Here is a 16924-nt window from a genome sequence, read left to right as displayed (position 1 = left end):
AAAATTGCGACCGCTTATTCACGTTTGCGACCGATTTTATCGGTCTCTAATTTGCGACCGACACTTGTCGGTCGCAAATCGGTCGCTAAAGTAAATTAGTGACCGATTTTTGCCATTTTGCGACCGATTTGGCGTTTTTTTTGTAGTGTACGTTATTGATCTTCGTTTTCACTATTATTTGATAATATTTTTTTTATTATAGTTGTTCTTTAATAATTATTTGTAGGCTACTGTTTGATGTGTTTTATAAGTGTACTGGTTTTTGCCCGTCATTCTTTTTTTCTGAGCTTTTTTTTTCTTTGTAAATTTTTAACAAATATATCTTTAACTCATCTTTCTTGCGTCGGAGGCATTGTAACGTGAGCATCATGGCAGAAAGAAACCAAGCCGTGAGAGCCCAAAATCAACAACATGCTTCAGCAACTGAAGCTTCCGTCCCGCCTCTCAAAGTCTCTGCCACTTCGCTTATTGTCATCTACCCTCGAAGATATTGCGTCCTCTCACCCAACTAAAAGTCAGTATTATTTGTCTTCCTTTTTTGTATTTAATTTTAACATGTTCTTCAGATTTCTAATATTGGGTTTCTCTCTAAAATAATAATAATAATAATAATTTAACTGAGCATTTGGTTTTATGGCTGTTTAACTAATTATAGATGACTTTTGTATTTTGTATTTTGTATTTTGCATTTTCTACTTGCCTTTTTTCTTTATTATTGTTGCTTATTAATATTTGATAGTTGAATAATAAAAATTATTTGTATTTTTTTATGAATCTATATCTAACTCAAACTCTAATATAGTTATAGTGTTTAAATATGACTCTAATATATTCTATTAATTAAATTCTAATCAATACTCCTAAAACATAAAATTAAATTCAAAATATCGTGGAAATAAATTAATTTAATTTGGATTTTTATTAAAAAGTTAACAAAAAATATTTTTAAAATGTTTAATAGTTTATTGATGTTTTATTTATTTATGTATATTAATTATGTTAATAATAATAAATCTTAAATATCATGTGAGTAGTAAAGAATTATTAATTAAAATAATGAGACAATACATAATAAATATATAAATAAAAATAAAAATTTTTATAGTGAAAATTTATATAAAAACATTAAATAAAAATAATTCAAGAATTCTTTTTTTATTTTATATTTTTTAAAATTTCAAATAATCAATTATATTTTTTTAATTTTAAATATATTTAATTATAAAATATGGAATAATAATAATCATTCAACTAAAATATAAATAAAAATAAAATTCTAGATGTTCTCTCCTTTCATCTTTCTATTTTTTTTAGAAATTTTTAAAATTTTATTTTATATTTCTACAATTTGATTGGATCTTAAATATATTTGAAAATTTTATTTTTTAATTGATATATAGATTATTATGAATTTGAAAATTTTAAATTATTTTATTTTTTTAATATTTGTAAGCTAATTACATTTAGATAATGTAAGTAACGGCGCGAGAAGCACGGAACTAATTTTGTTATAATTTGAGGAATTAATTGATTATTTAATCTCGTGCAAAAACATTAAATAATTTACATTTTAGGACAGATGGAATATCATTTTAGTTTTATTTACTTATTTTTACCATTTTTTGTGAATCTTTTAATATATTCAATAAGCACTTATATTTTCTAAACAAATTGATGCAGTTATTTATAGGAAAATTACTAATATTGAAAATAAAATTATTATGATATATAATAAGATAATTTTAAAACAACTTCAATTGTGAAAATAATATAATTCTAATTTATAGTAAATAAGCATTTGTGTTCCTAAACAAATTGATGTAATTATTTATAAGAAAATTAGTAATCTAGAAAATAAAATTATTATAATAAGTAATAAATAAAATAATTTTAAAATAACTTCAATAGTGAAAATAATATAATTCTAATTTACAGTAAATAATTTACACATAATTGAGCCTGCATAATTGGGAGAATAAATTTTCTTTTCTTTTTTAACTTGATAACATTTTTTTTTGAGAAGAAACTAAATCGAAATTTCGGAGGAAACTGTATATAGATATAGGATACGTATCAATATATTTTTGTTTTTTTTATAGAAAACCTAATAATAAATCACTTATACAAATAATGAAACAATACAATCTTGATTTAAAGTGTCTGATCAAGTTGATGGAGCATAATATTTGTGTCATCAGCAATCGTTTACTCCACTTGATGGCTATTCATGACCACTGTTCGACCTTGTGATCTTTTTATAAGTTTGATATGATTACCTTCAAATTTTTTTAGAGATTTGCACTTCTCTCTGCATGAGTAACCAAATAAAAAAAAAAAGGATAAAATTACCATAATGGTAACAATAATAACTCAGAATTAAATCTGAGAATAAAATCTCAAGATATGTGCAATAATAAATCTCAATAATTGAGTGACAATAACTTAAATATGAAGATTATTTATAAAAAATGTTGTGTGGTGCCCACTTAAGTGGGACCCACATGCTTTGAAAAAAAAAAATAGAAGAAGAACAACACAAAAGAGAAGATCCTGTGTTTGAGAGAGTGATTCAAGAGTCCTAAAATTAGAGGAGAGAAAAATAGTGAGGGAATTATTTTTGGGAAACACTTTTGAGTGCCATTATTTTTTATATTACTCTCTTTGTGTACCTACTATTTTTTTTAATAATGGAAGAATTATTCGGAGTTTGTTCCATAGACGTAGCCCTAAACAGTTAAGGGTGAACCACGTAAATTTCTGTATGTCACAATTTTAATTATTCCACTGCGTAATTATTCTCATAATTTTATTGCCAGGCCCTGACAAGTGGTATCAGAGCTGAAGGTTTTGACAGTCTAGCCGATCAGATAGTGGTACCGGATCCGTAGATATATTTCAAAAATAAATATACCACGATGAAGAAAAAAATACGACGAGTCCATTGGTGCTATTCGCTGGAAAGAAATTGCAGAATCGACTTAGTGATGAATAGTAAAATAATAACTCAAAGTTGGTGGTGAACAGTACTATTGGCATTACTGGAACTGAGCCTGTTTCAAGTAAGCCCAACACTATTCACACACAGTACTATTCACGCATACAGTTACTATTCACATATACAGTTACTATTCATGGTCACTATTCACGTATACGATTTTTATTGGTGATAATTTTTTGCACAAGTCAAAATGGACGCGTTACACAGTGATATGATGAAGGTTTCTGTAGCACCTTCAGAAATGGTCAGTGGAAGCTCATAATGGTTCATTTGTAGTAGCTAAAGGAATGACAACTTTGTCAAGAAAGAACGTAGTACCTAGATTGGATAAAGTTCACCTAGGCAAGTGATAGGTGTTAATTTTATAGTGTTTTTAATATAGTTTTTATTAGAATTTGAGTAAGTTTTTATTACTTTAAATCACTTTTAGTATAATTGTGTTCAAAAGCTTCCTTGATCTTTAATCCGCTTGATCTAAGAGAAAATTGCAGGAATTTGGCGCAGAAAAGAACTTTATAATACAAGGCACTTAGCTTCTAGCACGCCCGGGCCGTGCTAAAAGGCACAACCGTGCTAAAAGCCAAGGAAACCAAAGGAGAGACAAAAGAGAGCACGGCCAGGGTGTGTCAAAAGGCACGACCGTGTTACAATGGGACCAGGGCGTGTCAAGCATAGCACGCCCATGGCATCTCTAGGCAAACTTCCAGAGAAAAGCACGCCCTGCCTGTGCTTTGTAGCACGCCCTGCCTGTGCTTTGTAGCACGCTCGTGCCTCAATGCTTAACTAGCCCGTGCTACCTAGCACACCCCGTGCTTCACTAGCCAGACTTCCAGACTAAAGCACACCCAGCCCGTGCCATGAAGCACGCCCGTGCTGCGCAGGCGGAACCAACGTGAATTTAATACGCAAATCAAGCTTTTTCTCACATGGGCCGACTTCAGGGAGTTTCCTAAACACACTAAACAAGATCTGGACCTATTCTTGGAGAAAAAGGAGTCCTAATCAAGAAGAAATCAAGAGCCTAAACAGTCATGATCTCCTATAAAGGATTTTGCACTAAATAAGGATTCTATTTCCTAAAAGGAGTCAGACTTGCCTTCAGGAACTCTATATAAAGAGAGGAACTTCTCCTAACAAGGGATCTCGTTTTTTATGCAATTTCTTTACATAATTCTTTCTCTCTCTCAAAGATTCCAAGCATCAAATAATTGTGCCAAGATTCAAGGAAGCCATCAACATAGTTGTGATACAGTTTTTATTCTAAACTCTTCATCTTGTTTCTTTCTTTATTGCCTGTCTTTAAATATGATGAATGATTCAAGTATGATTGAGTTTAATTTAATTACTAGGTCTAGCTAAACTCTTATACTAGGGATTTGATGTAATTTAATTCGATTCCAGTTTATAATATTAGATTTATTTTTCTTTGTTCTTGTTATAACTTATTATTGTGCTTAAGGCTTCCAGGCAGAAAATTTCCCCTGGATTGAATTATTTCAATAATTACATTCGGGAGAAGGGTTATTGATATGAAAAAGATAATAATTTACTTGAGAATAATAACTTGATGCGGAAGCTATATGGTTTGACTCAAGAGGGGTTTTCATAAGTTAATAAATTATTAAGTTGTGAACTCACAAAACAACCATAAAACCTAATAATCTGATCTATGTTTAATTTCACTATTAAAGATAGGTAATTAAACTGGATTAGAATAGCTAACAATAAATCGGGAGAGCTTGTTAGTAACTTTAGGGTTGTTTCTCCTACTTGAACAATTAAAGTTGATTAATGAACTAATAGAATAAGCTGGATAGAATTAAGTGAAATCAAATTCCCTAGTAGATCAATCCTCTGATTTCTTTTCACCTAAATTTTGTGTTTGATCTCTTCTATTTTTACTTTAAATTTTATTTACATTACAGCGAATCTCTCTTATCATCGTCTAAATAATAATAGGTTAACATAATTTTGGTAATTGATAAACAATCCCTGTGGATACGATACTCTCTTACTCTATATTACTTGTTGCGATTTCGTACACTTGCGAAAAGCGCTGTCAGCAAGTGTCCTGATTGTATGGCGAGAAAGCAAAATAGAGTAGCTTTCAAGATTACCCCTCCTTCTAGAATGAAGAATTTATTAGATCTGATTCATTCAGATTTGTGTGGACCATTGACGATGTCATATGGTGGAAATCGATATTTTGTGACATTTATCGATGACCATTCTAGGAAGACCTGGGTATACGCATTGAAGTGCATCAGGGCAGATAATGGTCGAGAATACATTGGGCCATTTGATGCTTTTTGTAAAGAGCATGACATTCGACATCAAACAACACCTCCCAAGACACTGCAACTGAATGGTTTTGCTGAGAGGATGAATAAAACTTTGATGGAGAGAGTCAGATGTTTACTCTCACATGCAAAGTTGTCTAAAAGATTTTGGAGTGAAGCTTTACTCGCAGCAGTTTATGTTCACCCTGTGTTCCTCTACAGTATGATACTCTAGAAAGAGTATGGTCAGGAAACAATGTTTCCTATGATCATTTATGGGTGTTTGGTTGCAAAACCTTCGTACATGTCCCGAAGGATGAACGGTCCAAGCTTAATGTCAAGACTAGATAGTGTGTATTCATTGGCTATGGCCAAGACCAATTTGGCTATAAGTTTTATAACCCAATCCAGAAGACGATTATAAGAAGTCGTGATGCTGTATTTATTGAAGATCAGACTATTAAAGATATTGAAAAGACTCTAAAGCAGAGTGCTAATAGATCCGATGAAGACTCAACAGACATACAAATAGTCCCTCCAATAAAATGCAGACAAATTGGAGATGAGAAAAATGTTCTATAAGAACAAGTGCCAAAGTTAGAAAATCCAGAAGTTCCTTATCAGAATGAACCAGAAGATGATTTTGATGGTGTTCATGTTCAGCCACCAGCACCGGAAGGTTCTCAAACATTAAGAAGATCAAGTAGAGTTAGACAACCATCTACTAGATATTCAACCAATGAGTATGTACTGATGACTGACGGGGGAAAACCTGAAAGCTTTGAAGAAGCTATGGAAAATGAACACAAAAGGAACTAGATTGAAGCCATGCAAGATGAAATGAAGTCCTTGCATGAGAATAAAACATTTGAGCCGGTGAAGTTGCCTAAAGGCAAGAAAGCTTTGAAGAACAAGTGGGTGTTCAGGATTAAGCAGGAAGAACACAGCTCCCAACCATGATTCAAAGCTAGACTGGTTGTGCAAGGATTCAATCAAAGAAAGAGTACTATTTTTTATGAGATCTTTTCCCCAGTTGTGAAAATGACATCCATTCGAACAGTGCTCGGAATGACCGTTAGATTTGATCTGGAAATCAAGCAAATGGATGTAAAGACTGTCTTCCTACATGGAGATTTGGAAGAAGAAATATACATGGAGCAGCCAGAGGGTTTCTTAGAAAAAGGAAAAGAGGATTGTGTTTGTAAACTGAAGAAGAGCCTGTATGACTTGAAGCAGGCACCGAGATAGTGGTACAAGAAGTCTGAGTCTGTTATAGGGGAGCAAGGCTATAGAAAGACTACTTCAGATCACTGTGTTTTTCATTAAGAAATTCTCTGATGATGACTACATTGTTCTTTTGCTCTATGTGGATGATATGTTGATTGTTGGTCAGAATTCTGTAAGAATTAATAGCTTGAAGAAACAGCTAAGTAAGTCTTTTGCCATGAAAGACTTAGGACCAGCAAAACAGATTCTTGGTATGAAAATTTTGAGGAATCAAAGTACCAAGAAATTATGGTTGTCACAGGAGAAGTACATTGAGAAAGTACTTCAAAGGTTTAAAAATGAAGAACGCTAAAGCGGTTAGTTGTCCTCTTGCTAATCACTTTAAATTGAGTTCAAAATAGTGCCTTTCTATTGATGGAGAGAAGAAAGAGATGGATAAGGTTCCATATGCTTCAGCAGTTGGAAGCTTGATGTATGCCATGGTTTGTACACGGTTAGATATTGCACACTCAGTTCGAGTAGTGAGTCGGTTTCTTTCAAATCTTGGAAAGAAACATTAGGCTGCAGTGAAATGGATTTTAGGTATCTTTCGAGGTACAACCAAAATATGTTTATGTTTTGCAGATGATAAGCCAGTATTAGTCGGTTATACCGATGCAGATATGGCTGGGGATGTTGACTCAAGAAAGTCTACGTCAGAATATCTAATCACTTTTACAGTGGGAGCCGTGTCGTGACAGTCAAAATTACAGAAATGTGTTGCTCTGTCAGCAACTGAGGCAAAAGGAGTTGCTGTGGATAAAGAAATTCTTGAATGAACTGGGAATTCATCAAGAAATGTATCAGATATTTTGCGACAGTCAAAACGCAATTCACCTTGGAAAGAATTCCTCCTTCCGTTCAAGATGAAAACACATTGATATTAGGGATGTGTTGGAAATGAAGCTGTTACAACTTGAGAAGATCCACACAGAAGAAAATGGATCAGACATATTGACGAAGATTCTTTCAAAGGAGAAGTTCGAATACTGTCGGTTAGCTGCAGGGATGATGATAGCTAATGTTCCCACTTAAGTGTGCAAGGGGAGAATTATTGTGCGGTGCCCACTTAAGTGGGACCCACATGCTTTGAAAAAAAAAAAAAAGAAATGAGAAGAAGAACAATACAGAAGAGAAGATCCTGTGTTTGAGAGAGTGATTCAATTTTAGGAAGGGTCTTAAATTTAGAGGAGAGAAAAATAGTGAGAAAATTACTTTTGTGTGTTTTTGAAAAACACTTTTGAGTCACATTGCTTTTTGTATTACTCTCTTTGTGTACCTATTATTTTTTTTTAATAGTGGAAGAATTATTCGGAGTTTGTCCCGTGGATATAGCTCTAAACAGTTAAGGGTGAACCACATAAATTTCTGTGTGTCACAATTTTAATTATTCTACTGCGTAATTATTCTCATAATTTTATTACTAGGGCCCTAATAAAAATAAAAAAATAAAAAAAAGAAAAAGAGGTGAGCTGAGAGCTCACTAACGTCCGCGTGGAAGAAAAAAATATAGAACTTCTAAGTTTTAGATTTAGAGAGATAGCAACTATCTGACGAGAATTTTTTTTATAATATTGAAAAATACTGTGCTTGAGAACATTACTAGTTATGTATTACTATTGCTTACAATAAGTAATTTGAGATCTTTTGGCACAAAGTTATTAAAAAAAAAAAAATCAAACTGCATGATGTTATGTTAGTGAAGGAGTGTTAGCCAAGTGGCTGAAACGATTGGACGGTCCACTAAGACCAATACGGATAAAGTGACTTTATCATGACATATGCTGGTTCAAGTAACAGAACCAGTGGTCAAACCCGTCGGCTAGACCAACTAAAGTCAAATCCAAAAACAATGGAAGCTAAAACTGTATAAATAATTAATACATCACACTGTGCGGTTATTAATTTTATTATTAATTTCTTTTTGAACCACAATGGCACAGCGGATTAATTTAGATTTAAATTCTACAATAACTCGTCATCGAAGCAACCCTCTCAATCCAATTTTCTCTGTTCACAGCATTATGATTCGAACTCTGGATGCTGCTTCAATGATTTATTGGATTATTTCATTAAATCAATTGGTAGTTGATAATTTTATTATTAATTATTGAAAAACTAAAAAAAAAATTATTACTTTAAAAGAATACTAATAGTGTTATTAATTCTCTTAATTATTGAAAAAAATACATCACTAATATCATTAATGATATTAAAAAAGTCAGATTACAAAATAATCAAAAAAATATTAAAAAATAACATAATGCTGCCTCAGCAAAAATGTTGATATAGGTGTGGAAATTGAAATGAAATAGCCACATCAACAACTTCAGGAATATCAACGAGTAAAACTGTTCGTTTGCTTGAAATGCAAAGGAATTTCTTCTAGCCAATAATTTTTTACGGATGAATTTTTTGGGCATGCAACTGATTCCTGGATTGTTTCAATTTTGAGGTTTCTAGCATCTACGTTGCTAGACTTTTTTTTTTTTTTTAATTTTTTATTATAGGATTAGAATTGAAGTTAGAGACAATTTATAAGCATGAGTACGTTTATTAAAAAAGAAAAGAAAAAATAGAAAGTAAATCTTGTGAATTTAGCATCTCCATTTTTGAAAATTCTAGTACTTTTAAACACTGTATTCCTAATCCCATTTCTTAACATGTTTGTTCTACTTTTAATTGCCAAATGTTGAATGTTAAACTCTAGTGGTTTATCGATTAAAATAGATTAATTGCTACAATATAGATTATTAATAACCTTTTAACAAAATAGATTAAACACTCTGCTATGTACACATGTTTAGTGATGCTTGTGCTGTTATAAATGTATAATTTGAGTTAGGATTGTGAAGCTTATTGTTAGGGCCCCGACAATAAAATTACGAGAATAATTTTACAGCGGAATAATCAAAATTGTGACGCATAGTAATTTACGTAGTTCACCCTTAACTATTTAGGACTACATCCACGAGACAAACTCCGAATAATTCTTCTACTATTAAAAAATAGTAGGTACACAAAAAGAGTAATACAAAAAATAGTGGCACTCAAAGTGTTTCCAAAAAACACCTTAAAATAATTTCCTTACTGTTTTCTCTCCCCTAGTTTTAGGAAACCCTTCCTAAAATTAGATCACACACTCTCTCTACATTTTTTTTTTCTTTCTGTTGTGTGTTTTGTGAGCTGCAACTGTCTCTGTTTATAGAGAATGAGAGACGCATAATTAACGCGCCCAACGCCTAATGGGTTCGCGTCCACTTTTTCTTTTCTTTTTCAAAGAAAACGTGTATACACGTATTTTTTTTTTTTCAAAGCATGTGGATCCTATTTAAGTGGGCACCGCACAACAGTTTTGTATTTCCCTTGATTTGGTTCGAAAGCTGTAGTTTGAGTTGGAGCTATCATCCTAGTTGTAATGGAAATCATTTTCAATTAATGAATTGGCCTTTTCTATTATTGATAAACCCGATTCAGTTTATGAATTTTTTTTTTTAATAATCAATTAAGATATAACATTTATTGTTGAACTTTACATTAAAGTATTTTACTTTGTACTCGATCTTGAATCTCAAACACCAAAATGTTAATAATATATATCTACGCAAACGTATATATTGAAAAGTAATATGTTTTGTCCTTTTAACATGCCCTATGTATATCCAAATGAGCAAAATTCTAATATCAGTTGTCGTATGAACTATATATCCTATCTTTCACTAAACAATCAGCTATACGATTGATTGTTGCATCCCCTGAAACAAAAGGCCGCAATATAACTTGTTTGTCCCAAATTCTTTTCAGAATTTCTATCTGAAATTCCATAATTCATCTTAGCTAATACCCTGAAACAAAAAGTCCTAAAATTTTTAAAAAGTGTTGCTGCTGAAAAAGTAATTACTATGATGATTAGTCTTGGCTTGCAAAAGGAGGCAAGCTGAGTTGATTAACAAATTCCACAAAATAAATGAATGAATTCCATAAAATTTTGTGGAATTGATTTACAAATTCAATTTTTATATTTGGTATGAAAAGAAAAATGAAAAATTCAATTATAAGGATTTGAATATAACTAAACCAAATTCTTAAAAAAAAAAAAAAAAAAACAAAGGCCAACTACAAACGCTTTATGCTGAATCATTCTAGAAGGAATTGGTATTGTTGGTAAATAAGTTTTGTTTTTTCTTCAGCAAAGATCTTCTAAAAGAAATAATCCAAAATTTTCAAATGAATTCCACGAACTTAAACAACTTAAAGCTTTATTATAAAATTATTCATCCTCTCAATCTTTTAAATTTATTATTGGAGGAAACTTTAGACAATCAAGTCCATATCTTGGATGAAACTTTGGACTCAAAGAAATTGTGTCTAATTCTTCTACTTTTGGTAGACCAATTGAACGACGTCGACAAAATAACTCCTCATCAGAATATAGTAGACGTACTCCACAATTGATCACTTCGCAATACTGTAAAGGATTGCCATCCATATCTTCAGGGTAGAATTCAACTACTAACTCTCTATATTTACTGAAATGATCATCTTTTGTAGCGTCCACACATGGATCATACCCGAAGAACATAGGATATTGTCTCCCAAACTCTTTGTCATGATAAGTACGGAGAGTTCTTTTACCGTACCAACCACCAAAATAAGAATGGAGATCACTGCACTCTCTGTACTCATTTTTGAAGTGATATTGACACCTAATCTGGAAACCATTGTTGCACCCAAAATAAAAGCCGTCGAATTTAATAACAACACACAGAGTGAAACCCAGGAACTTGATGTTAGCCCACTGTGAAGGTAGCTGCATTGTCGTAGAAAATCCTTTACTTTGATGGCCAAACCACCTTGGGATTGTACGTCCACTAATGCAAAAACTAGATTCTCCTGCTAGTATAGAAGGAATCTGCAACACGAGAATCATGACCATTAACATTGGAATTATCAGTTAAAAAGAATCAGAGGATGAATGGGGAAAGAGACCTGGTTGTTCAGTCTTTTTGCATAGCGCATAAATTTTGTGAGGGCATATTCCAATATGTTGTGCCTTGTATCGGAGCCCAACTTGTCACAGTTAGTGAAAAAGAATTCAAAAATATTTCCTTTTACTCCAGTTGAATCAAATGATACTTTAATCAGTGAAATGCACTTGTGTGCATCTAATGTTGTCAGTTGCGGTGGAAGATCTGGTAATGATACTAACTTCCGGCAATTTCTTAAACCAAGATATTGCAGCTCAATTAGCTTATTGATACTTTCAGGTATATTCCTAAAATTGTTTCCACTTAGATCTAATGCTTCAAGTGAGAATAAGCAACCAATGCTATAAGGCACGTTCAACAAACTGCAGCTGGTTAGACATAGCTTCCGTAAATATTGAATATCTACTCCTCTGTCAGGCATGTTGATAGAATAGTCAATACCTGAGATCATCTCTGGCAATATGGAAAGATTTTTGCAGTTTCTCACTTCCAAGCTCGATAAGCCCTTTAGATTTTCAATAGGTGAGGGTAGCTTTGTAATGGCTGTTCCATCTAAATAAAGATACCTCAATGATCCCATAACCTCTGAAACTTCTGGAAAACACTGAAACATGGAACAACCTGACAGATTAAGCTTTTGCAAAGATTTCAACTTGCAAATACTTCTAGGAAGAATTCGAAAACTTCTGCACTGTTGCATACTCAATTCCTCAAGTTCACATAAATACTGAACTGATGAGGGAATTTCCTCTATTGCTGTCTTGTCCAAAATTAATTTCTTTATAGTCCTTGAAACATCTGGAAACTGGGTGATGTTTGAGCATCCAGAGAGAATAAGATTTTCAAGAGATGCCAAATTAGAAATTTTACAAGGAATCTTCTTAAGCCTTTTGCAGTTCTTTAAATCCAAACAAAAGAGTTTGGTGAGACGGCCAATTGAAAACGGAAGTTCTTCTATTGCAGTTTCACTTAAGTACAAGTATTTTATATCCATTGACATATCTGGAAGCCTAGTGATGTTTGAGCAGCCTGAGAGATCAATAATCAAAAGAGATTTTAACCTTTGCACACTTTCTGGAAGATTCATAAGTTGTTTACAGTCCTTGAGATTCAATGTAATGAGTCCACTGAGATTCCCAATTGATTTGGGAAGTTCTTCTATGGCAGTCTCATTCAAATTTAAATACTTTATGTTCTCTGCAAACTCTGGACATTCCCTAAAATTGGAGCAACCAGAAAGGTTGATTGTCTTGAGAGATCTCATGTTAGTGCCAATTGGGAGATGCATAAGGCTTCTGCAGCATTTCATATTCAAATCAACAAGATTGTCTAAAAACTGAATGGATGACGACACTTCTACCAAGCGAGGACAGTTTCCAAAATTAATTCTTTCAATATTCTTGGCCTGTGACAGGTCTGGGAAAGTAGTCAAGTGCTCAGAGTAGCTAAGATTGATGTCTTTCAAGCTCACAAGATTCTGCAGAAATAATACAAGAAATTAATGTTTACTCAACCCACAACGTTTTTTTAAAGAAAAAAAAGGGGGTAGTAAAAATGAAGCATGAAGATAGATCTTATAGCAAACCTGCACTCCTGTCCATAGTTGTTTAACGTTGCTGTATGCTAGGTTCAGTTCAACAAGTTTCTCTGCTTGAAAATTAGATGGCATAGACCTTAATGGGTAACCATCCCAGTGGAGATACCTCAGCTCATCAGAAAGAAACTCAAGGCCATGATGAAGGTGCAATTTTCTGTTATTTCCAATTCTAGCATTGTAAATTTTAAGCAGTCTAAGATTATCCATGTTCGCAAAAGCTCTGGAACATAAGTTCACTTCTCCTATTGTTGATGCATCCAAAAATATCCCTTCAACATTTTCAGTTCCCTAGATATCACATCAACGAATAAATAGTGCATAAGTTACGTAAATATATAAAGTTTCCAACTTACTTTCGTATATGAGTGTGTGTGTGTGTGTGTATGAAGGACACATAGTACACACCCCAAAAGGATATATACACATCATGCTTATGGCTCTCACCAGATTTTTGGTCAACACTTGAAGGATATCAATAGGATTCCACAGTCTACTGCGCTTGCCCAGCTTAGCAACAGATTCCTGCCGAACAATTTCATGAGCCATTTCAAGCAACAAGTCATGTATCCCTAGTTTGTTTTCAAGGACAGTAATGAGGCATCTATCAACTAGAACACTGATTCCAATATCAGCTGAGAAACCACAACCTTCAAGGATTCTCTTAACGAAATCAATTTGGTGCCCCTTAAAAAAGCAAGCAACATCAAGAAATACACTTTTCTCTTCATCATCTAGCGTATCAAAGCTTATTCTTAATACATTACAGATTTGAGAATGTGGACCTCTTCCAAGTTTATTCAGTGCACTTTCCCAATCTCGTTTCCTTCTGTCAAATAGATATGAACCCAAAACTTTAAGCGCCAATGGGTTTCCCTGAGCATAATTCACTACCTTATTTGATAAGTCTAACCTATCTTTCGGGGGATAGTTTTTCTTAAAAGCATACAAACTGAACAATTGAAGAGCTTCATCATCATTTAATCCCTCAACTTCTTATACATCATCAACTATATTCTTAAGAACCTGCCTATCTCTAGATGTCACAATAACTCTACTTCCCAAACCAAGATTCGATCTTCTAATTAGGGAGTCTAATTGATCTACATCATCCACATCATCAAGAAGAAGAAAAACCTTTGTGCATTGGAGCCTGTCCTCATTGGAAATGGACCCCATGTTGGGACTTAGAGTATGTAGATTTTCTTCCTCTAATATTTCAAATAATAGTTTTTGTTTTAAAAAATCTAGCCCACAACTTTTTGACTCTTCCTTAATATTTTTGAGAAAGCAGCAACCTTCATATTCACTTGAAACGCTATTGAAAATTGCTTCAGCAATAGTCGTCTTACCTATCCCACCCATGCCCCAAATTCCAACAATCCGAACATCTGGTGACCCAAAGCACAACAACTTTCTAATTTGTTCAATGTGAGAGTCTATCCCAACCAGGCCTTTTGAATCTCTAAAGGATGCATGATTCAACTTCCTCAAAATATGTTTCATAATATCATTCACAAGCTTGGCCTCAGGTCTGCAAAATATGAAGAACAAGTAGTAGTGACATGTGAGAAGGAAACAAAGGAATTGATAAGAGTTTTGTCAAGTCATCATTTTCTTTTTGATTACTGTCTGCAACAATGGAACGAAGCCCGCAAGAAGTTAGATTAACACAAATGATCTAATTTTTCTTCCATAGTTAGAATTTGTGCTAAGCATATAAAATTTTTACATACTAATAAAGTTTCCACTAGACATGCTAACCAGAGGAAAGAAGGCCTGCAAAGGAGTGAGTGGATTAGAGTGTAGAGCTATCATCTTGCAGCCTACAAATCTCAACATGTTATTAGATAACTTGTGAAATTGGTGTGGTTGGTATTGAACTAAGAGGATAAGCATCCAGAATTTGTACAAAATCTAGAGAGCGCTACAAAATAAGTTGTTTTATTGCATTTTCAAACAAGACGAGAAAATTCACAAAGGAGAAAAAGCACAACTCTTTGTCTCAACCTTCCAACTCAGGTACGTGATTTATACTGTTTTCATCTTGTTATATATTTCAAAGATTTGAAAATATAAGCAGATTATCAATTTACACATACCTAATCACCTGAGAATCCCATCCAGATATACTAGCCGCTTTCATCAAGTCGACCCTCCACCTTGGCACTTTTTCCATTTTCTCCTTAAAGTTCTTATCAACATGAGTAAATGCATCCGCAAAACTCCCGCTTTGTTCTTGTAAAAGAGATGGATCTATATGATAGAAAACTGGCAAAACTATCTGTCCATAAGTATCTTTGCATTCAATAATTTTGGACATTTCATCCAAGCACCATGGAGAAGATGCATAGTTTTTGGAGAAAATGATTACAGAAATCATCGATTCTTCAATCGTTCTCAAAAGGGCTGGAGTTATTTCTTCCCCTCTTTCAAGGTCATTGTCTATGAAGGTCTTGACTTTTTTACGACACAAAGCATCATAGAGATGACTAGTAAAATTGTCACGAGTATCCTCACCTCTGAAGCTAAGAAACACATCATACTTGCGTTTACGACCAGTGGAAGAAGATGCCATAATGGATAGTTACAATATCTTATGCGACACTGTTTTCCTGGAAAATGAAAATCGAGAAATAACCATTACTGACAAGTGTTGTGCCACAGAAATAATAATGGAATCCAATAAAAGGACTCTACAACTTCAAGACCATCAAACATTAAAAACTTAAAAAATCTTCTAATGGGATCACAAAAAAATAAATAAATAGAAGAAATACTGTAACAATTATCCATGCCTTTTTACTAAATCCTTTAGCGCATATTAAACTATTAACCAAAAAAAAAAAAAAAAGGAACAACAAGCTTATATTTCTGATATCACCAGAAAGGAGAACGAAGCTCAAACAGGATTGATTATCAGACTCAACTTAGGTTGGAAGAGGACTCGATAAATATAAACAATCAGAGAGAAAGGAACCTAATTTACATATTCATCAGAAAGACAGAAAGCAAATTGAAATGAATACCACAAGGAATAGAGTTTTGACTTACTCTGGAAATAAATACAGAGTTTCACTACCACTAGCAACAATTTTTTGCTTCGATTAGCTAATACCACAAGGGAGAGAAATATCATCCATCCATTGCCTTTGATCATCTTATCTGTTATACTGTAACAGAGAGACTAACAGTTTTGACTAAAAGACCAAGGTCCTTGCTAGCTTGCCTTCAAGGAAATTTAAGGAAAATTTCTTTACTTTCTCCTTTTGAGTTAAAAAAAAAAAAAAAAGAAAAGAAAAAGGAAAAAAAAACTTTTATAAAATATTAGAAATTCTTATAAAATATTGAAATTTAGATATATTGTTTTGTAATTCAGCAATTTAAAAAAAAATTTCTTTTACAAATATATTAAAAATATTACAAAATATTAATAAGCAAAATCTAATAAATTATAAAAAATAAACACAACATTTGATAAACTAAAAAAAGTTAAATATCTGATCATTTATATTTAAAATTCTATACTTATCATTTAAATTTAAGTTGTATTATTTAATTAAATTATAGAGAATTTTACAGAATAATTTTATTTTAAAAATTAGTTTCACATATTATTCATGTTTATTTCTATTTTTTCTCTTCCTTCTTTTGGTTCTCTTCTCCTACTCTACAATATCACTTGCAACTATTAATTTAATATTCACAAATTAATATGTAATTTCATTGAAAAAATTAATCAAGTTATATATTTAAATAACAACTTAAATGAGAAGGGAGTCGCTAGAAACCCTAGTTG

General features: G+C 32.6%; 1 protein-coding gene across 1 annotated transcript; it reads right to left on the bottom strand.

Annotated features, from left to right (window-relative positions):
* Positions 1-10785: 10785 nt before the first annotated feature.
* On the bottom strand, positions 10786-16338 carry LOC105640424 (disease resistance-like protein DSC1). Its single transcript, XM_089725964.1, is given in 6 exon segments — positions 10786-11455; positions 11533-13008; positions 13117-13416; positions 13573-14659; positions 15228-15740; positions 16180-16338. Coding segments are annotated over 5 exon segments (3969 nt in total). The 5' UTR covers positions 15704-15740; positions 16180-16338; the 3' UTR covers positions 10786-10825.
* Positions 16339-16924: the final 586 nt, after the last annotated feature.

The sequence above is a fragment of the Jatropha curcas genome, chromosome 9, assembly GCF_041381405.1.
Source record: "Jatropha curcas cultivar XTBG-Jc1 chromosome 9, XTBG_Jcur_1.0, whole genome shotgun sequence".
Classification (NCBI taxonomy): domain Eukaryota; kingdom Viridiplantae; phylum Streptophyta; class Magnoliopsida; order Malpighiales; family Euphorbiaceae; genus Jatropha; species Jatropha curcas.
Note: the sequence above shows the minus strand (reverse complement) of the source record. Positions and strands in the feature narration are given on the sequence as shown.